This window comes from Mustelus asterias, chromosome 8 (assembly GCF_964213995.1).
Source record: "Mustelus asterias chromosome 8, sMusAst1.hap1.1, whole genome shotgun sequence".
NCBI lineage: Eukaryota > Metazoa > Chordata > Chondrichthyes > Carcharhiniformes > Triakidae > Mustelus > Mustelus asterias.
The window spans coordinates 35,251,312-35,273,644 of NC_135808.1; the positions used below are offsets into that span (position 1 = coordinate 35,251,312).

At 42.2% G+C, this 22,333-nt stretch overlaps 5 protein-coding genes across 7 annotated transcripts in view; 1 reads left to right on the plus strand and 4 right to left on the minus strand.

Annotated features, from left to right (window-relative positions):
* Positions 1-22,333, minus strand: part of LOC144497048 (uncharacterized) — a 388,053-nt gene that overhangs the window by 302,117 nt on the left and 63,603 nt on the right. The gene's annotated exons all lie outside the window — the stretch shown is intronic.
* LOC144497015 (uncharacterized) overlaps positions 1-22,333 on the minus strand; it is a 507,438-nt gene that overhangs the window by 162,736 nt on the left and 322,369 nt on the right. The window lies entirely within an intron of this gene.
* LOC144497025 (uncharacterized) overlaps positions 1-22,333 on the minus strand; it is a 335,427-nt gene that overhangs the window by 144,600 nt on the left and 168,494 nt on the right. The gene's annotated exons all lie outside the window — the stretch shown is intronic.
* On the plus strand, positions 339-3,124 carry LOC144497018 (uncharacterized). Its single transcript, XM_078217715.1, has one exon. It carries the CDS (start codon positions 596-598, stop codon positions 1,940-1,942), a length of 1,347 nt encoding a protein of 448 aa, XP_078073841.1. The 5' UTR covers positions 339-595; the 3' UTR covers positions 1,943-3,124.
* LOC144497033 (uncharacterized) overlaps positions 577-22,333 on the minus strand; it is a 70,582-nt gene continuing 48,825 nt past the window's right edge. For 2 of the 3 annotated variants that reach the window (XM_078217754.1, XM_078217750.1), the window contains exon 4: positions 18,793-20,762. The gene's annotated coding sequence lies outside the window, so the exon portion shown is untranslated. Of the gene's footprint in view, positions 668-18,792; positions 20,763-22,333 lie in introns of those variants that run through there. The other variant, XM_078217753.1, reaches the window with a different exon arrangement.

Genomic DNA, 22,333 nt, shown 5'->3' on the forward strand with positions numbered 1-22,333 from the left:
GAACTCTCAGTCTCTGGATTGTTAATCCAGCACCACAACAATTCAGCTCCAAGATCTGGAGACAATTATTGTCTGTGAATGACTAATTTAAAAGGCCTCGGCTTTTTCTAGAAGCCTCAACTGGCATTTGGAGTGTTATCTCTTTCAGGAAAGGAGGAGAGAGATTTGGAGGAAATCATGTTTCCGTTTCTTGTTTTACAGAGGTATTGCACTGTACTACACCAGAGAATACACAGAGGATAGGCACTGCAGACAGATCCTAGCCATCACCCAAGAAACAACTGCATACCTGTGGGAAGACATCCAGTTCCTTCAGCATTGCTCAACACAGAGAAGGTTGGACAGTGAAACCATCATCTGGATATCAGTCGGGCCAGGGGAGCTTTGACATATCATCAGATCTGAAACTGGTCAGTGGTGTGGAACTTTCCATCAGAACCAAGCTTTCCAAAGGTTCGGCTGTGGGTGATCAGTCAGGGTGAGGCTGGGAAGAAGTGTGAGTGTGTTCCAAGTGTGGTGCAAACTTCAATCATTCATCGCGCCTCATAAACCACTGGCTCCTTCCTACAGGTGAGAGGCTGTTCAAGTGTGGTGTATGAGGAGGACTGCACAGGCTCGTACGATCTCTGAACACACAAGTGCATCAATTCTCCCACCTAGAAACAACCTAAGAAACATGGAAGAGAAACTATTCAAGTGTGATGTGTGTGACAAATCATTCTCAAATTCATCCAGTCTCCGCATACACAAACGCATTCACACAGGAGAGAAACCATTCACATGTACTGTGTGTGGCAAATCATTCTCAACATCAGCCAGCCTCCAGCGGCATCAGAGGATTCACACGGGGGAGAAACCATTCAGATGTGAGGTGTGTGACAAATCATTCTCATCACATCTCCTGAGACATCAGAGGATTCACACAGGAGAGAAACCTTTCACGTGTGAGGTGTGTAACAAATCATTCTTGGAGCCATCAGAACTTCGCTCACACCAACGTATTCACACAGGGGAGAAACCATTCAGGTGTGAGGTGTGTGACAAATCATTCTCAAATTCATCCAGTCTCCGCAGACACCAAACCATTCACACAGGGGAGAAACCATTCACATGTACTGTGTGTGGCAAATCGTTTGCCACATCACAGTACTTACGCACACACCAGCGCATCCACACAGGGGAAAAACCATTCAAGTGTGAGGTGTGTGACAGATCTTTCACACAGCCCACGCATCTCCTGCTCCATCACAAGATTCACACAGGGGAGAAACCATTCAGGTGTGAGTTCTGTGACAAATCATTTTTGGAGTCCTCACATCTCCTGAGACACCAGCGCATCCACACAGGAGAGAAACCATTCAAGTGTGATGTGTGTGAGAAATCATTCTCGCAGTTATCAGTACTTCGCTCACACCAACGTATTCACACAGGGGAGAAACCATTCACATGTGTCGTGTGTGACAAATCATTCGCTAGATTAGGCTCCCTCCATGAACATCAGCGCATCCACACTGGAGAGAAACCATTCCATTGTGAGGTGTGTGACAAATCATTCTCTCAATCATCCAGCCTCCTGCTCCATCAGAGGATTCACACAGGGGAGAAACCATTCTGGTGTGAGGTGTGTAACAAATCATTCTATTCATCATCAGTCCTTCGCTCACACCAACGTATCCACACAGGAGAGAAGCCATTCAAGTGTAAGGTGTGTGAAAAACCATTCTCGCAATCATCGAGCCTCCTGCTGCACCAGAGGATTCACACAGGAGAGAAACCATTCAAATGTAAAGTGTGTGAAAAATCATTTTCACAATCATCGAGTCTCCTGCAGCACCAGAGGATTCACACAGGGGAGAAACCATTCAAGTGTGAGGTATGTGACAAATCATTCTCTCAGTCAACAAAACTCCTGCTCCATCAGAGGATCCATATAGTGGAATAAGCCTTCTTGCTTATTGGACAAGCTTCTTGCTCAAATCGAGCAAACTCCACAATGAGATACAACTCTTCAAATGTTACAAGAAGTTGTGATGAAAGGATGGCCTGAAACCATCAAGGATACACCTGTTGCTGTAAGAGAGTATTGGGCAATCAGGGATGACGTGATTGCCCAAGATGGCAACTTGTACAAAGGGACTGGGATCATTATCCCTGAAGAAATGAAAAAAAAGATACTGAAGCACATCCACACAAACCATCGAGGAATCAAGCCTAGTCTGAGGAAGGAAAGAGAAGTGCTCCACTGGTTAAACATGAAGAATGAGATTAAGAAACACATCAGCCGGTGCAGTGCTTGTAATAACACCAAGCTCGGCATTCTAAAAAGCTGCTCATGATTCTTGACATCCCAGACAGACCAAGGGTGAAGCTTGGAGTAAACCTCTTCACTCTCAATGGAATTGATCATCTCATTACAGTCATAGAAACATAGAAGATAGGAGCAGATGGAGGCCCTTTGAGCCTGCTCCACCATTCATTACAATCATGGCTGATCGTCCAACTCAGTAGCCTAATCCTGCTTTCTCCCCATAACCTTTGATCCTTCGCCCCAAAGTTGACTACTATTCAGACAACTGGGAGTTAGACCAGCTGATGTCAGTGACGACTCATGAGATCGTACAACACCTTAAAACACACTTCAGTTGTCCTGGCATTCCTGACATTGTGACGAGTGACAATGGCCTTCAATTCACGAGTGAAAAATTCAGATACTTGATGAATGATTTGGAAATTCAGCACCAAACATCATCATCGCGCTATCGCTAGTCAAATGGAAAGGCTGAGGCAACAGTGAAAATTCTAAAATGATCATCAAAATATTGATTCAATCCAGTACAGATGTGTACAAGGTAATCAGAGTGGAGAAACACACCTACTGAAGACATGGAAAGTTGTCCAAAAGAGAAAATGCTGGAAAAACTCAGCAGGTCTGCCAGCACCTGTAAGGAGAGAAAAGCACTGACGTTTCGAGTCCAGATGACCCTTTGTCAAAGTTATCAAAAGTGGGAGATATTTATACTGCAGGGTGAGGGAATGAAAGATGAGTCATAGCCACAGAAACCAGGGGAAAAGACTAATAGCTGTCCACAGAGAGAGAATAAAGGGTGTGAATGGCCAAACGGCAGAGAAGCTAAAATGAAGATGCTGGGGGTGTGGGGGAGGAGGAGGAAAATGGATGGGATAGAGGTAAGATTTAGAAAAGGAGAAGCAAAGGGGGAGGTAAGGGAAGGGGGATAAAGTAGGGGGAAAAGAGTGGAGTGCTCCCGTGCCCACATGTCTGTTCTTGGCTTGCTGCAATGTTCCTCAGTGAAGCTCAATGCAAACTGGAGGAACAGCATCTCATCTTCCAGCTAGGCACGTTACAGCCTTCCGGTCTCAACATGAATTCAACAACTTCAGAGGATTTGCTCTACCCCATCTCGATCTCTTTGTTTTTATTCTATTTTGTTTAATTTTTTACCGTTCTCTGCCTTTTATTTCTTTATTGTCTTTCTTCATTTTTCTTCCCCCCCCCCATTCTTTCCCCCTACTTTATCCTCCTTCCCTTATCTTTTCTCCCCCTTTGCTTCTCCTTTTCTAAATCTAACCTCTGCCCCATCCATTTTCCTCCTTCCACCCACGTGCCCCCCCACCGCTCCCCCAACCACCTCCCGCAACATCTTCATTTTAGCTTCTCAGCCATTTGGCCATTCACACCCTTTATTCTCTCTGTGGACAGCCATTAACAGTCTTTTCCCCTGGTTTCTGCGGCTTTGACTCATCTTTCATTCCCTCACCCTGTAGTATAAATATCTCTCACTTTCTATGCCTTTTAGCTTTGACAAAGGGTCATCTGGACTCGAAAGGTCAGTGCTTTTCTCTCCTTACAGATGCTGCCAGACCTGCTGAGTTTTTCCAGCATTTTCTCTTTTGGTTTCAGATTCCAGCATCCCCAGTAATTTGCTTTATGGAAAGTCCAGTCCAGTGACTAATGTCACGCTGCACCCAGACTACTCTTCCGTCTGGAGTCAATCTTAAAAGATCCCATTACACTACGTTGTAGAAGAAGAAGGATATTATTCCTGATGTCTTGGCCAGTATGTGTTACACAATTAATGTCTCAAAGGCAGATCATTCAGTCACTATCACACTGTTGTTTGTGGCAATCTGCTCTTGTGAAAATCTAGTTTATAATTTGTCTATAACTTTTAGCTTTAGAAATTAAAATTTTCATTGTATATAAATCAGGCCACCTGTTTGAGAAACTGGTCATAACTCTGATGTAAATGTAATTCAAACAAGTTTGGAGTTTATTACAGTAAAAAACTAAACTGTGTTTATCTTACAAGGTCGGGGTAGAGGTGTGAAAGCAGTAAGCAACAAAGGATCATCTTTAAGTTTGTAATGGAGCCAAAAGTGTAACCCTTAATTCAATAAAAGATTGAAATTATGGGTGTGGTTTCCAGATGAAAATAAGCTGAGTGAACATGGGGGTTTCTTCATTGGCCCAGTGAGTCCAGAGAGAGGATAATCACATGCAGTAATGTTAAGTAAGCATAAGGATCGCAATGTGATTGATTTCATGATTGGTGCAGAGTGTAAACAGGATAATTTCTTCACTCATTTTATAACACATTCTATTTCAACAAACGGTGATGGGGGTGGGGGGATTTTTGTACAGGCAGTCAGCAGAGTTAGCTTGGCAGCTGTCACAGGCGGTTGGGTATCTGCCAACAAAATAAACAAAGATCTGAGGCATCCAAATTTGTGAGGTTTTAAAGGAAAGTTGAAAATGTCGTTCAGCTACAAAGCTAATGGAGAATTGCAGGATCACGGTGGGCTGTGGCATGCCTTTGGCTTGTCCCTGAAGAGATGAGCAAACCTCAAAGATATTTGTGATGCATTAGGGAACTCTCGGGTGGGGTGGGTGGGAGGTGAGGGGTGGGGTGGGGGGGGGGGGGGGGGGGGAAGTAAAGTAAGAAATAGAACTAGGTTCATAGCATGAGAGATGAGGTAATAATGTAGTGTTAAGTTAACGGCGCTTGCTTTGTTTTAATTCCTTTATAGACAAAGTTTGTTTTTGTTTAAAAACCTAAGTCTTATGGCGTGGTTGATCATGGGATGTTCAGATTTCACTTCAGACACTGAAGGTCACTGCCAGGATTGTGACACTCTGGGCAAATTGGCTGCTGAGTTCCTTACATTACAGTAATGACTACACTTCAAAATGCATCTCATTGGCTTTGTGTTTATGAACATTGATATAAATTCAAGCCTTTATTTCTTAAAGAAACATTATGTTTCCTCTGAACTGAAAATTAGAAACTCATAGATGAAGAAAGTGTATCAGCCCACAGTGATATTAACCAATATATTGTGTACAGGACTCTTACTGAGGGTTCCTGGGTGTTTCAGTGAATAGGAACACACCATGCTCACAAATCAGGCTGCGTTCATACAGAAAATTGGTAAAACAGCAAACAAATTAGATCACATTATTCAGCATATCGTAAACATTAAAACAAAGTGACAAATCATCCTGAGTGGTCATGACAAGGTGGACATGGAAAGGATGTTTCCTTTTGTGGGTAAGTCCAGAACTAGGAGGCCACTTTTTAACATTAAAGGTTAGCTGCTTTTAGGGCAGAGATTAGGAGAATTATTTTTCTCTCTGATGGTTGTGTGACTTAGAAAATGGGGTGATCAAATATTTTAACAGAAGAGGAAGATATTGGAGAAAGATGGGAATGGAGAATTTGAAACATAAACAGGTGAGTTTGGATTTTATGTTGGAAAAGCAGCTGGAAGATTTGTCAAGTTAGATTAAGAAATCTCCAATGGTCCTCACAGACTCTTGTGTCAGAATGCATTCAGCAGAGTTTACTCGAGGGCTCAAATGACCTACCTCTGCTCCTATTTTATATTTCTGTATTCAAAAATGACACAAGCTCTCCCTGACCATGAAATTAATCTTGGACGAGTGTAGGGTGAACGTATCATGTTATCACATCGAGGTATGATGGGCTGAGGGAATTCAGGTCTGTGGAGACTCACTCCCTCACCATACTCAGGATAGTTGTCCTCCCAGACAGGAGAGTACAAACATTACCCCTGGTATTAGTCAAACACCCATCATCTGAAGGGGATCTGTCTATAATTCACATCACCAACTAAAGCAGGGTCCGATTCTACCCCATACCCACTCCTGAGAGCTGGCTCACTTTACTAATGATGTGAAGAGGCCGGCGTTGGACTGGGGTGAACACAGTAAGAAGTCTCTCAACACCAGGTTAAAGTCCAACAGGTTTATTTGGTAGCAAATACCATAAGCTTTCGGAGCGCTGCTTCTTTGTCAAGCTGACGAAGCTCCTGACGAAGGAGCAGTGCTCCGAAAGCTTATGGTATTTGCTACCAAATAAACCTGTTGGACTTTAACCTGGTGTTGTGAGACTTCTTACTGTGTTCACTTTACTAACACACACACACTCACATCAGGGGAAGCTCTCTCAGAATACTACAGACAGAAGTTTCTTTAAAATCTCTGGCTGACAATTCTGTTGGTTAGAAATGATACCAAACTTTCGTGGCACAGAACAGAGCTTGTTTGCATCATAGGCACATAGCAATGGTGGTAGAGAAACAGTTATCACATGGAAAATCAATGGGTGATTTAATTGAGGTGTTTAATATGATTTAACAAGTTGATAGAGTAGTTAGAGAAACTATTCCTCTGGGGCGAGAGTCCAGAACAAGGGGACAAGAGCATTAAAATTAGAGCTAGACAATTCAGGGGTGATGTCAACAAACACTTCTTCACAAAAAGGGGACTGGAAATCTGGAACTCTCCCCACAAAAATCTGCTGAGGCTGGGGGTCAATTGAAAATGTCAAAACTGGCAACCTGTAACCAGTAAGATTCCACAGGGATCAGTGTTGGGACCGAAAATATTTACAATATAAATGACTTGGAGGCAGTAGTCAAATTTGCAGATGATGCAAAAATAGGTGGAAAGGTCAAGTTGTGAGAGGGATGCAAGCAGTTTACAAAGAAATCTTGATAGGTTAAGGAAGTGGGCAAAAAGTTGGTAAATGGAGTATAATGTGGGAAAATGTGAAGTTTATTTTGGAAGGGAGAACAAAAGAACAATATCATTTAAATAGAGAAAAATAGCAGAAAGCTGCAGCACAAAGGACTTGGGGATACTTGTGCACAAAACACAGAAAGCTAACACACAGGTACAGCAGGTAGTCAGGAAGGCTAATGGAATGTTGGCCCATATTTCAAGGGGGTTGGAGTATAAGAGTAGGGAGTCTTGTAACTGTACAAGGTATTGGTGAGACCACATCTGGAGTGCTTAGAGCAGTTTTGGTCACCTTATTTAAAGAGAGATATGATTTCATTGGAGGCAATTCGGAGAAGGTTCACTGGGATGGTCACCAATATATAGGGATTGTCTTATGAGGAAAGGTGAAACAGTTTTTTATTCATTCATGGGACATGGGCGTCGCTGGCTGGCCAGCATTTATTGCCCATTCCTAGTTGCCCTTGAGAAGGTGGTGGTGAGCTGCTGCCTTGAATCGCTGCAGTCCATGTTCTGTGGGTTGACCCACGATGCTGTTAGGGAGGGAATTCCAGGATTTTGACCAAGCGACAGCGAAGGAACGGCGATATATTGCCAAGTCAGGAAGGTGAGTGGCTTGGAGGGGAACTTGCAGGTGGTGGTGTTCCCATATATCTGCTGCCCTTGTCCTAGATGGAAGTGATCGTGGGTTTGGAAGGGCTGTCTAAGGATCTTTGGTGAATTGCGACAGTGCATCTTGTAAATAGTATACACTGCTGTTACTGAGCATTGGTGGTGGAAGGATTGAATGTTTGTAAATGTGGTGCCAATCAAGCAGACTGTTTTGTCTTGGATGGTGTCAAGCTTCTTGAAAGTTGTTGGAGCTGAACCCATCCAGACAAGCCGCCTTGGAGAACGCTTACCCGAATATCAGAGGCTGAATGCCCGTGACCGCTGAAGTGCTCCCCAACAGGAAGAGAACAGTCTTGCCTGGTGATTGTTGAGCGGTGTTCATTCATCCGTTGTCGCCTTCAAACAACCGCACAACCTCAAACAGACCATTGTCCGCAGCAAGCTACCCAGCCTTCAGGAGAACAGTGACCCCAACACCACACAACCCTGCCACAGCAACCTCTGCAAGACGTGCCAGATCATCGACACAGATGCCATCATCTCACGTGAGAACACCATCCACCAGGTACACGGTACATACTCTTACAACTCGGCCAATGTTGTCTACCTGATGCGCTGCAGGAAAGGATGTCCCGAGGCATGGTACCATGCAGACGCTGCGACAACGGATGAATGAATACCGCTCGACAATCACCAGGCAAGACTGTTCTCTTTCTGTTGGGGAGCACTTCAGCGGTCATGGGCATTCGGCCTCTGATATTCGGGTAAGCGTTCTCCAAGGCGGCCTTCACAACACACGACAGCGCAGAGTCACTGAGCAGAAACTGATAGCCAAGTTCCGCACACATGAGGACGGCCTCAACCGGGATATTGGGTTCATGTCACACTATCTGTAATCCCCACAGCCTGCCTGGACCTGCACAGTTCCACTGGCTGTCTTGTCTGGAGACAATACACATCTCTTTAGCCTGTCTTGATGCTCTCTCCACTCACATTGTTTGTATCTTTAAGACTTGATTAGCTGTAAGTATTCACATTCCAACAATTATTCTGTAAATTGAGTTTGTGTCTTTATATGCCCTGTTTGTGAACAGAATTCCCACTCACCTGAGGAAGGGGCTTAAGGCTCCGAAAGCTTGGGTGGCTTTTGCTACCAAATAAACCTGTTGGACTTTAACCTGGTGTTGTTAAACTTCCTACTGTGTTTACCCCAGTCCAACGCCGGCATCACCACATCACACATTTGAGACAGAGCTGAGGAGGAATCTTTTGCAGAGGGTCGTGAGTCTTTGGAACTCCTTTCCTCAAAAGGGGAGGTATTGGCAAAGTGATATTGTCACTGGATTCACAACCCAGTGGACTCAGGGACCTGGGTTCAAATCTCACCATGGCAGTTGGCAAAATTTGAATTCAGTAAAAAAAAATCTGGAATTAAAAGTCTAATGTTGACCATGAAACCATAGTCGATTGTTGTAAAAACCCACCTTGTTCATGAATATCATTTCAGGGAAAGGAATCTGTCATCCTTATCTGGTCTGGCCTACATGTGACTCCAGACTCAGAGAAATGTGGTTGACTCTTAAAATGCCCTCATGGATGGGCAATTAATGCTGCCCAGCTAGTGACGCCCACATCCCATGAATGAATAAATAAAAGTATTATTGATAAGGGGATGAAAGGTTACGGGGGGGCGGGGTAGGCACCATGTTGCAGAATGCTTGAGGGGCTGAGTGGCCTACTCTTTATTTGAACATTTATATGAATGTTCATACTATTGTGAGTTTCAGAAAGTGTATTTTGATATTTTAGATTGTTTTAATTTAGCTGTGTACAGTCTAATACTGGAACTCAAATTCCCCTTTCAAACTGAGTTTGACAGATAAAACCATCAGACAATGACTCAGATATCACATCAGCAAATGGTATCAAAGTTTATTGATTAAAAACCAGGATTCCCAAGTTCCTTTGTGCTTCAAATTTCTGAAGCCTTTTCCATTCTTCCTACCAAAGTGCATAACCTCACACTTTCCCATGTTGTATTTCATCTGCCACTTCTTTGCCCACTCTCCTAGCCTGTCCAAGTCATTCTGCAGCCTCCCCATTTCCTCAACACAACCTGTCACCCTACATATCTTTATATTATCCGCAAATTTAGCAACCATGTCCTCAGTTCCATCTTCCAAATCATTAATGTATATAGTGAAATATTGCGGTCCCAACACTGACCCCTGTGGAACATCACTCGTCACTGGTTGGCATCCTGAAAAGGACCCCCTTATCCCCACTCTCTGCCTTCTGTCTGTCAGCCAATCTTCTATCCATGCCAGTACCTTGCCTCTCACACCATTGGCTCTTAGCTTATTTAGTAGCCTCCTGTAAGGCACCTGAAGGAAGAAGATGGCTCAGTAAAGTCATCGCAGTCTTGACACTTTAAGCATCAGCAAATCCTTCTGTGCCGGACCGTATGATGTGAAGCTCACAGACAGCACAGCCTCCCAGTCCTTCCTGTCCTCTATCACGGAAGACAGTGCATGGCAGAGAGCCTGGACAAACCATTAACCCTGGATGAGCTGACTAAGGCCCTCGAGTCCTTTGATTAGAGTAAAACTCCTGGCAGTGTTGGCTTACTGGTTGAGTTGTATTCTCTGTGGGACTGGATCGGCCAGACCTGCTGGAAGTATATGGGAGTATGCTTCTGGCCGGGATCATGTAAGAATCCATGAGGAAAGACATCATTACTTTCATTGACAAGCGGAAGGGGGAAAGGGAAGAAATTTGAAATTGGCGACCCATTTCACTGCTGAATGTGGGCAATAATATTCTGTCCAAAGTCATTGCCAATTGGGTCAAGTCTGTTCTGGAGTCAGTGATCAACCCTGACCAGACCTGCTCTGTTCCCAGGGGTGTGGATACCTGCCTCATCAGCCTGGACCAGGAGAAGGCCTTTGACAGAGTATCGCACGCCTACACGATGGATGTGCCCCCCAAAATGGGGTTTGGGGAGGGAATCTGAAATTGGATCCAACTGCTCTGCACAACATCAGTAGTGTAGTTTCAATCAATGAGTAAGAATCAGAAAGCTTTCCAATTAAACCAGGAGTCAGGCACGGCTGCCCTCTCTCTCCCCTCCTGTTCGGGATGTTGTATAGAATCCTTTGCTGAGTCCATCAGGGAGGATTCCAGATGAGAAGGGTGACAATCCCAGGTTGTGGAGGTGCTCAGGTCAAAGTCTCCCAGTACATGAACAGCATTGCCATCTTCTTCACGAACCGCTGTCAGTGTGCAGACTCAACAACATCTGTGACCAGTTCGAACTAGCAGCGGCACGGTAGCACAGTGGTTAGCACTGCTGCCTCACAGTGCCAGGAGCCCAGGTTCAATTCCGGCCTTGGGTTACTGTGTGGTGTTTGTATGTTCTCCAGTGTTTGCATGGGTTCCCTCTGGGTGCTCTGGTTTCCTCCCACAGTAAGAAGTCTCACAACACCAGGTTAAAGTCCAACAGGTTTATTTGGTAGCAAATACCTCCACATCATTCCCCCCACAGTCCAAAGATGTGCAGGTTAGGTGGATTGACCATGCCAAATTACCCCTTAGTGTCAGGGGGACTAGCAGGGTAAATACATGGGGGATGAGGTCTGGGTGGGATTGTTGTCGGTGTAGGCTCAATGGCCTTTTTCTGCACTTGTAGAGATTCTAGCCTCGGGTGCCAAGTTAAATCATGGCAAGAGCAAGACCACGTTCTTTGGGACTGGGCAGACGATCCTTAGTCTCCTTTACTATTAGACTGAGAGTGTTGGGGATATGGTTTGGAGGAACCAGGGCATGCATTTGAAACTGGAGGGAGCGAGTAGAAATAATGAACCAAAAACTGGGTATGTGGGAGCGATGCTCCCAAAGCCATTGACCATCGCAGAACAGATCATGTTCCACTTAAGGAATCAAGTGGAAGGAGAAAGTATTGCTCAGTTTGTGGCAACCTTAAAAAGGCTGGCGAAACATTGGGAGTTTGATTAGTCCAGGAAGATCCTACTCAAGATAGTCTAGATTGTGGTCTCAAAAATGAGGCTGTCCAAAGAAGATTGCTTACTGAACATATTTTGACTTTAAAACAGCAGTAGAAATCGCGGTGTCAATAGAACTGGCTGCTAAAGAGGCTTCACAATTTGGTGCAGGAATGAAGATCCACAAGTTGGGAGCTGCCTATAAGAAGTCAAAACAGCAACAAGCATGTCACAGATGTGCCAAAATAAGCCATTCAGCAAAGATAGTCAATGAAAGAATTGTGGTAAAAGCTTTGCAGAAGCCAGTTTCCCCTGAGATCATTCAGAATGGGTGGCATGGTGGCACTGTGGTTAGCACTGCTGCCTCATAGCGTCAGAGACCCAGGTTCAATTCCAACTTTCGTTGACTGTCTGTGTGGAGTTCACACGTTCTCCCCATGTCTGCGTGGGTTTCCTCTGGATGCTCCAGTTTCCTACCACAATTCAAAAATGTGAAGGCTACGTGGATTGGCCATGTTAAATTGCCAAAGATGCGTAGGTTAGGGATGGCTATGGGGATAGCATGGGGGTGAGATGATTTTATGGCCAGTTGGTGCAGACTTGAAAGGCACTTTCTGCACTGGAGGGATTCTATTCTGTGGTTTAGAAGAATCTGGATACTTTCAAGAAGAACAAGTTGCATTCTACGAAAAGGATTTACAACATTGAAGAAAAGGATTACGACTGTGAAGAAGGGACGCCCAAAAATATGATGATGTGCTCCAACTGAATCACATAGATTCTGGATGATTCCAAAGTTAAATGGACAACATATTATGACAGATCTCTCCCCACAGATGCTGTCAGGCCTGCCAGGATATTATGATGGAAATTGATAACAGTGCTGCTGTAGTATCTTTACTTCCTGAGATGGCATGCCAAAAGAAACTGAAGCATTTCCTTTAAAACCAACTGAAGTGATTTTAAGGACACACACAGAAGGATTGTGCTGTTAAATTGTCAATGTAGAGTTGACAAACAGCACTGTTGCCTCTCCAGGTGATCCGTGGTAAATGTCCAGCTTCATTTGCAAGATCATGATTGGAGAAAATGAAGCTTAGCTGGAGTGCTGTCAACAGATTGGCCAATGTTAAAACAGACCTACAGCACATTCTGGATAATTACAAGAGTGTATTTGAAGAGACACTTGGCTCAATGAAGGGAGTTCAAATGAAACTCAAGATAAAGCCTAATAGTCAACCAAAAAGTCACAAAGTGAGAGCGGCACCATATACAATTCATCCCTAGGTCAAAGAAGAATTTGTACAATTTGTTACCACTCGTGTTAGAGCTGATTACAATGAATGACTGGGCTGTGAGGACACATACCAACCGAACAGCTTCTTCCCTGCTGTAACATTCTGCACTCTATTGAAACAATATTTTCACTGTATACTAATACATGTGACAATAATAAATCAAATCAAATCAAAAGTTTCTGTGGAGATCTAGAGTAGTGAGTGATTCCTGGCCCAGCAAGAGGAACATTACAGTTTTACAATTTAGGAATTTCACATTGTTCACCCAGGTCAGACTAAAGTGAAGATGCTCACAACAAGTTATATTTGGTGGCCAGGCATTAATAAAGATATTTGTGATCAATGTCAATCGCACCACGTACAGCAACACCGAGAGTGTCCCACACCTGATGGCCAGTTTAACTGTAATGGAGAGGGAGAGTCAACACAGGTCTGGTAAACGACCCAACATGTTAAAATAGGGATAAAAATCACTTCCATTAGTGTGAAATCCTCTATGCACCAGTGCATCTCCTGAAACTAAAAAGCAACCAACCAACCACTACTTGAGACATTGCTACTTCAACTGAGGCAGAGCCGACCAGAGAGCTGAGACATTCTCAGAGAATTCAGAAATCTTCTAATTGACTGAAATTTTGAGAGACTGTACTGTATTACTCATGCATTTTTAAAATAATTTCATTGTCCATTTCTGTAAATAGTTGCCTGCTCATAAATTCATTTATAAAGAACTTAAAGGGGGAGGAAGATGCAGTGGTGCAACAGAACATGATACAGGGCAGTTGAGCGCAAGTTCAGGAGCATGGAATGGTGATGAAGTGCAGGGCCAAGACCGCAGAGAGATGGTTGTATGCGAGTCCAAACCCACATTCTGCAGAATTGGAGCGCGAGTCCAAGCTTGTGTTGTGGTGGTTAAAGAACAGTGATTGGAGATTGATGGTTGAGCTCTGAAATTTGACCCTCAGGATTGAAGAGTAAGGAGATCATTGTCCTCCCTTGTACACAGTTTCATTTGAAAAAATAATTCAATTACTTTCACTTGCCGAGTGTTTGTAGAGTCTCACAATTATTACAGTCTCGCATTGCAAACTGATCACAAAGATAAATGTTTGTGGGATCCAAGGCAAAGAGTCAAGTTAGACCAAGTCCAGTTCCATTGTCATGGTTGTAAATAAATCCTAGTGATTGAAATCTTGAGAGATCTGGGCAGGATCTGGAGGGTAAATGCAAACTGCTACAAAGTGCATCACCACTTTTCACTGGACTCTCCAACCTTACTTTACATAATGAAACACTACTGTTTTCACCATTAATTTCACATATTTCCACCTTTTCTGGCAATACTTCTTCTGAACTACATATCTCCTCATCTCTCACCTTTAAGGGTTAACTTAATCCTGGATCTTTTAAAACCTCAACTTCTTTACCTACTCCTCCTTGTACACGTGAGTAAATCTTACCCACATAAATAAAGTCTTTAAAGAGATCTGGCACTTGCTTATCAACCAACCTCTGAACAGGCTGTACATGCTTTTGCACCTCTTCAGCTTCAACCATGGTTTCCTTTGACAATTTAACAAACCCCACTGACTTATCCTGTTTTACCACATCTGTCTTCCCAGTACTTTTCTTAAGCCCCAACATGGTGACTTTGTGTGTCCAACTTTATTACAGTGAAAACATCTAAGGTTTCTTATTTCTCTTCCACCCTCAGGTTTCATTTTTAACCTGTGGCAAAAGTGTCCTTACTGTCTCCATCAAGACCTCCTTTGCCTTGAGCACGTGGATTTTTCCTCACTTTCTACCCCACACAGTTTGAAATTGGATGTTGAAAACCAAACTTTGATTTATGAACCAACTTAAAGTCATCTGCTGTTTCTGCTCTTCCGCCATTTTAAGTTGAAATTTTATTTCCAGTTCCTGAAGTTCAAGTGCTCTCTTTCGTGCTTTCCTCTCTTTCCTTTTGTACTGGCAATATTACTCTCTTTACTTTTCTGCTATAATTACCTCTCTTTCACTTTCTTTTACCACTCTCTTTCTTTTGCTTCTAATTCAACCTGTCCCATTTCCTTTTCCTATTCAAGTTGTCTCAATTCTTTTTCTTGTTGCGACTGTTTCATTCGTAATTGAATTTTAGCCAATTTTAATGACTCAGACTGTTTTTCTGGCAAATTTAAATGCTGAGCTATTGCTGAAATTATCTCATCCTTCCTCACCTTCTCAGGAAAAGTCACTTCAGCTGGTTCGCCAACTCCAAAAGCTTTGTTTTAACCACTTTTTGTAAACCACTCGAGTGACTTCTTTCACTCTTACTAAATCTTTAGCCACTGAAAGAGCCATTTTCCCACAAGGTACTCCCTATTTAAACTAACTGAATGCAACATTTGAAAAGAAAACGAGTTCCTCAACGCCCTCTGTCTTTAAATTCAATAATCTCAAGATAAACAAAGAATTATAGTTTTTGTTAATGTGCCAGATTGGAAGCCCCAAGGTATATTATGTATACCTAACTCAACTTCCATTACTTTAATCAAGAAAACACCCCAAGGGTCCTTTTCTTTAGTAAACAAAAGCTCATTGTGATGCCGGACTAAACCCCAACAATTTTTCTATTTTGGCATACATGTGAGGAAATGATACTTCACCTCAAGGGTAATTCCATTGACAAATTAGGAATTTTAAAAAATCAAAACAAGATTTATTCATAGCACAGTTTAAGAATAACTCCAACAAATGAAACAGTTTAACTCTTAACCATTGAATAATCTTTAAAAGCAAGAAAGAAACAACTCTTAACTTTTATCTTATCGCTTTCAGTTCCAATTAAGCAATATTCCTTTTATGGACTTAAACCCCACTTTAAAAAGTTAGCAAATCAAGGCATACTTGCTTTGATTTGGGTAACAGTCTTAGAGCTTCCAAAGAGATTTTGCAAAGAGAGGGAGAGAGATGCTTGTAGGCTTCTGTCTTTAAACAGCTCTCTCCAGCAACTGAATTCAGAAAGTTGTTTTTCTCAGCTACAAACCCAGCTTCTCTCATTTCTAGTATCACATGTCTATATGATCCTGTATACCAAACTCAACTTCCATTACTTTATTCAAGAAAACACCCCAAGGGTCTTTTTCTTTGGTAAACAAAAGCTCATTTAGGCTTCTGCTAAATAAACACTTGCATGGCCAAAATTAGTAACTATCCTACTTTCCACCATCTGCTGTATTTCTTCCAAACAAACCAAAGGCTTGTAACAAAGTACTGCATCTTAAAGCAGTCCTCCTCATAAAACATATCAATAGCACAGAATCATCACAATGTCTCACTCCAGAGACCTGAGCACTGAGGCTGACACTCCAGTGCAGTACTGAGTGTGACGATTGTGCCTTTAAGAAATGTATTTTATGTAATGTTTCTGGTGAAAGATGCTTTTATGCTTCAGTTCGGACTATGGTGCCAATTGTCTACAACCGGCAGCTACCTGCTGATACTGCGAAAGGTTAATTGCTCCTTATTATTGGAGTATTTGTTTTAATCTGGGCTAATGCATTATTGTTAGACTTACAGTTGTTCCCTTGGGTTTCAGAGTAGGGTTTGATTTGGTTGATTGACAAGAAAATCATGCATGTGGGTGGGGCTCGGCTTACAAAGACAGAAAAAGCAGAGAGTTTTGTTTGAGTTTGATAACGAGCAGTAGCTCTTTTTCTTGGAATTGAAGTCTGGGGACCTGCTAGGAAATAGGTATCTCGCTCCAGTGGTCTGCAAAAGGCAAGAGGTGGGTTTTTTTCTCTCACTGAAGTTCTGCTGTGTGAAGACGTTTTCCTCTGGAGGCTGCTGTCTGAGAGTCAGAGGATGGTGTCTCTCTAGACCTCTGTCCAGAGGGGTGAAAGAGGACTGGGAATTAACATAAGCCTGTGTGTTTTGCTAGCTGATTCTATAGAGGTTTACATTAGAACTAATAGAAATAGCTAGCAGTTAAGAATTATACCTTGTCATATTTAAGTATTTCAACTGGTAAAATATATGTTAATTATTTTTGTTACATTTTAACTGTGTCGTTGAATAAAATTTGTTTTAATTAAAGTTTCCTAGTGCGTCAATAGAATTACAGCTGGAGCACAACAGCTTATGCTCACATTAATGCCAAAATCAAAAGTTGGGGCCTAGGCTAACTTCATAACATATCTTGGAGTTTCTGATCTGGTCCCTATCATGAGGGAGTACTGCACTGTCAGAGGTACCATCTTTCAGATGAGTTAAACCTGTCTGCCCTCTCAGGTGAATGTAAAAGCTCGCATGAAACTACAGTATTAAAGAGCAGGGGAGTTATCATTGATGTCCTGGTCAATATGGATCCTACAATCAACATCACAAAAACAGATTATCTGGTCAGTATCAAAGTGTTGTCTGTTGGAGCTTGCTGTGCTAAAACCGACTGTCATATTTACTATATTACAGCAGTGGCACACTTCAAAAACTATTAATTGGCTCTGAAGTGTTTTCAGACACCTGACTTCATAAAATTTCTACATAATTTCAAATATTTGTTACACTTTCTGTGAACTGGAAATTATAATTGATGCAGAAAGTATACCAACCCACACTGATATTGTTCAATACATTATGTATTGGACTTCTAAGTGTTTCGGTGAGTTTAAACACATCATGGATAGGTTAGGAATGTTTTCACTAGCGTTAGAAGAATGAGGGCTGTGCTTAATTGAAGTATACAGATTCTGAACAATATTGACAAGGTGGAAGTTGAAATAATGTTTTCCCTTGTGGGTGAGCCCTGAGCAAGGGAGCACTGATTTAAAATTAGGGGTCACGCTTATAGGTCAAACATGAGGTATTTTTTTCTCTCTCTCTCTGAGTGTTGTGCGACTTTGGAACTCCCTCAGAAAGTTACTGAAGTGGATGAGCGAATATTTTTTAGATGTAGATAGATTCTTGCTAAGATAAAAGCAAATTACGTGGATGCTAGATTCTGAAACAAAACCAGAAAATGCTGGAAAATCTCAGCAGGTCTGACAGCATCTGTGGAGAGAGAATAGAGTTAATGTTTCAAGTCTGGATAACTCTTCATCAGAGATAGATTTGTAGATACCTTCTAGTTGGGCAAGGGAATCAAAGGATATTGGTTATAAATGGAAATACGGCATTCAACAGAAACATATCAGCCATTAACTTGTTGAATGGTAGTCAGACCAAAGGGGCTGAATGGCCTACTTCCATTCCTGTTTTGTACATTCGTATGTTGGTGGCAAAATTTTTCAAAGATACCTATTCTTAAAACAAACTTGTTTACATATTTGAGAGTCTACCTCCCTTCACCATCGCACATCAGACATTGTTGGGCCTATAGTACTCAAAAGCATCCAGGGTTAAACCCAGCAGCTCCACCTCCATCACCACTCCAGCTCAGACTGATACAAACTTACACCGGAGGACAAGGATCAACTTCCACATCCAACAGTCACCCCAGTGCTAACCAGCACTTAATGGGCTGTCTGTTTCTAGACTAGATGCTGTGAGCCACAGCTGCAAAAACACAAAACCAGAATGCTGTGATGTTGATAATCTGAAATAAAAAGAGAAAATACTGGAATATTCAGGTCAGCCCACCTCTGTGGAGAGAGAAATAAAGTTAACATTGAAGGTGTCTGACTTTCCCTCAGCCTGCAATAAAGCACCGTGCCACCCTCCACTCTCGTAGTTCGGGATGCTTTGCTCTCCAGCAGTGTGACTGTGCTTGTGTGTCTGCACTTTGCAAAGTAGATGGAGATTTGGGTTGAAGCCTTGATAATATTGTAGTGAACAGACATGCAGATTGGAGCATAGACTGGGAGGTGGGAAATTACTTAGCTCTTTCACATGGTTGAGTGTCTTTGGAGAATAGCCATATTCATGGCCCAAAAAAAACTAACTTCATCTAATATTTTAAATCATTAATCTTACTTTCAATTTGTTAATCAGAGGAGAGCACGAACGCGGTCCCACAATACTACAAATTCTGCAGTCAAGTATCCTACATTTGGGAAAATGCAGGTGTAGCACACCAGAAGTACAATGGGATAGCCTCAGCCTGAGAAATCAACCATTTTTTAAAAATCCCCAATCTTTTTACTCCATCCTTAAAGTTACAAATGCTCAGAATGAACTGGGCGGGCCCAAATCCATTCCTTGCTTGGTCCAAAAACCAAATTCAAAATCTGATTGTGGGAACCATGAATTGGATTCAAAAGAGACAAACAAGATCCAAGCTGACCAGATAAGGCATTGCACCCCCATCTTGAGCATGATTTGATGCTTGATCTTAGCCAAAAAGCCTAGCATTGGGAGATCAGCCTTTTTATCCCCCAAAATGTATTTTATTCTTAAGAAATCTGCAAGATCATTACAAACATTCCAAAATGGCCATCACACAAAATGCAATAATATGCAGGTTGTTTACATACATTACGTAACACTCACAGTCAAATAAACATTAGCGATTTTACAGTGGTCCTTACAAATGTTACAAAGGTATTTAAAGGTTGTCTACATAGAACAAGTTGCACTCTGAGGTGCTTCAGTACAGCTAAGATAAATGTAATATTCACTGTATACATTCAGTGAGTCACTCAGCCTGAGGTTCCCTTTGGTTGAAAGATCTTACAGTAAAAAATCTCACATCATCAGGTTAAAGTCCAACATGTTTATTTGGTATCATGATACCAAATACACCTGTTGGACTTTAACCTGGTGTTGTGAGACTTCTTACTGTACCCACCTCAGTCCAACGTCAGCATCTCCACATCATGAAAGGTCTTTGACAGGGACCTTCATCATTGCGCCTCTGTGGCAGCTGCCCCAAGCTCCAGTGCCTCCCTCAGCACATAATCCTGGGCTTTGGAAAGAGCCAGTCTGCACTTGGTCGGGGACAACTCCTTGTACTGGAAGATCCACAAGTTTCGGGGCAGACCAAAGAGCATCTTTCACCGAATTGATGATCCTCCAGCAACAGCTGATGTTCGGAGTGTGTGTCTGGAACAGCCCATACAGTACAGAGCACTACATCACAGGGCTGCTCAGAATGAACCTTAACAAAAACCACCTCATCTCTCTCCAGACCTTCTTTGCAAAGGCATATTCCACAAGGAGATGGATAATCTCTTCCCCACCACAGTCACCTTTGAGGGCAATGTGTAGATAATACTCTGGGCGTGTAGGAAGGACCTGACAGGGAAGGTCTTTCTCATCACCAGTCAAGTTAGGTCTTGGTGCTTGTTTGAAAGTTCTGGTGATGAGGCGTTCTGCCAAATGACTCATAAATCTGCTCAGGGAACCATCCAACAGGATCCACCATCTCCTTTTTCTGTAGGGCCTCTACAACATTGCTTGCAGACCAATGTCAGATGGACTTGTGGTCAAAGGTATTTTTCTGCATAAATTTTTCCATGATGAACAGGTGGTATGGCATGGTCTAACTACTTGCAGCATTCCACGGCAGCATGGCCAGACCCATCCTTCACCACGTAGGGGACAGGTAGATCCTCAGTATGTAGTGATACTTGGTGTTTGCGTACCAAGAATCTAACGCACAGCTTGATGCAGTTGCACACAATGGTGGCCATCAGGAGTAGAATAATTGCAGTGACATGTCAACTTGTTCCTCTCGAGAAAAGGCTGCAATGATATAGAAACTGCCATTCTTATTTGAATATTATCCTTAAAGGAAATTAACCACCCTCTTGGAAAGCCTCTTGCAATATGGATACGATCCATCTGGTGTCGCTGCTCCCTCACCTCTCAGGCTGTCTGACAAGGCAAAGAATCAGAAAAATCAAAATCTATTTTTTACATTGTTTGTAATAAGGATTCAAAAAAGTTAATACAGCAACCTTGCTTAAACCACATGGACAAAATGCCAGAAATGTCTCAATCTGTTTTTACATTGTTTTTAATAAAGATTCGGAAAACAAATGGGGAATTAAACATGGAATGAAACTGAATGAACCATATCTATGGTCTGATTTGTACACAGACCCTTGTGAGGAACAGATAGAGGAAGAACTGAATTCTGTAATGGGGGAAATTGTCCCTGGGTTCATATTAAACTTCTCACATTTAAATAATTGAAATAAAACCCAAGAACAAATGAAAAATGACAGATAGGGAAAGGTCCTCTGCTCCGTCCAATCCGTTCCACACAAATGCAGCAAAATATATCGACTTCTCCAGCCCAACAGCCCAACCGAGACTGCATTATCTCCTGGGAGACCAGAAAACAGCTTCGAAACCCAGGCTCATTTCAGAGAAAACTTCTCTGGGAAGTTTGCAAACTGGCCCAGGTTTTAGACTATTTATTTAACAGTTTTGGTTTGTTAAGGACCAGATCAAAAACTCCAAGGTATTTATGAAGTCAACCTAGACCCTAACTTTTGCATTTGATTTTGGCATTAGGGGGTGAGCATAAGGTTCCAGTGACCTGCTAGGAAGCTTTTATCAAAACAAAATTTAAGAACGCAGTTAGAATATAATGAAAGTAATTAGCATACCTTTTACCAATTAAAATACTTAAACATGACAAAGTATAATTCTTAACAACTAGCTATCTCTGTTGTTCCAATTTATCAGTATTCCCCCATAGCCATAAATCACTGCTTTAGAACCAGTTAGTGCAGAAAACCAAAAATGGTTGCATGGCTACTCAATTACTGGCCTTTCATCCCTGGAGAGTGATCCAGACAGATACTTGTCTTCTAATTCTCATGAAGCAATTCCAGAGAAAGCTTTACCCCCAAAACAGCAGAATCTCAAAGAGGCTCATTTCTTGGCAGTCTCCAGAGACAGCAAGAGATACAGAGAGAGCAACCCCACTCAAAAGATCCCAAAAAACAGACTGTCTCGAGTTCTCTGTGAAAGCCTAGCTGTATCCAGTCATATGATCTCACTTGGCAATCAACCTAATCAAGCCTGACTCTGTAATATCCCAGCGGAGAACACAAAATAACAGAACCCTGCATTAGTCCAGATTAAGAAAAACATTGTAGCAATTAAGATCAATTATGCTGCTGCAGTAAATAGACTGAACGACTCTGATAAACAAATAAACTACTACAACAGATCCTGCATAAAAAATGACAAGTACATTTTTTAAAGGCACAGTATAGTCAGTTTGTTTAACTTGGTCGCTTTATACTCACATCATGTGAGCAGGAAGTGAAGCCACGTTGATGATGTTAACTTTTTATAACAAATTTAACACAAAATTTTATGAAGCAGTCATTGCCCAGCAACAAATGATCACATTAGGAACAATTACTGCAATTACTCTGGTAATTGAAGGATAAGTAATTAATAATCAGTAATTAGCAGTAGGTTTATGT

Coding starts and splice junctions, on each gene's coding strand:
- LOC144497018 (XM_078217715.1), top strand. CDS start 596: ATGAGGAGGACTGCACAGGCTCGTACGATCTCTGAACACACAAGTGCA.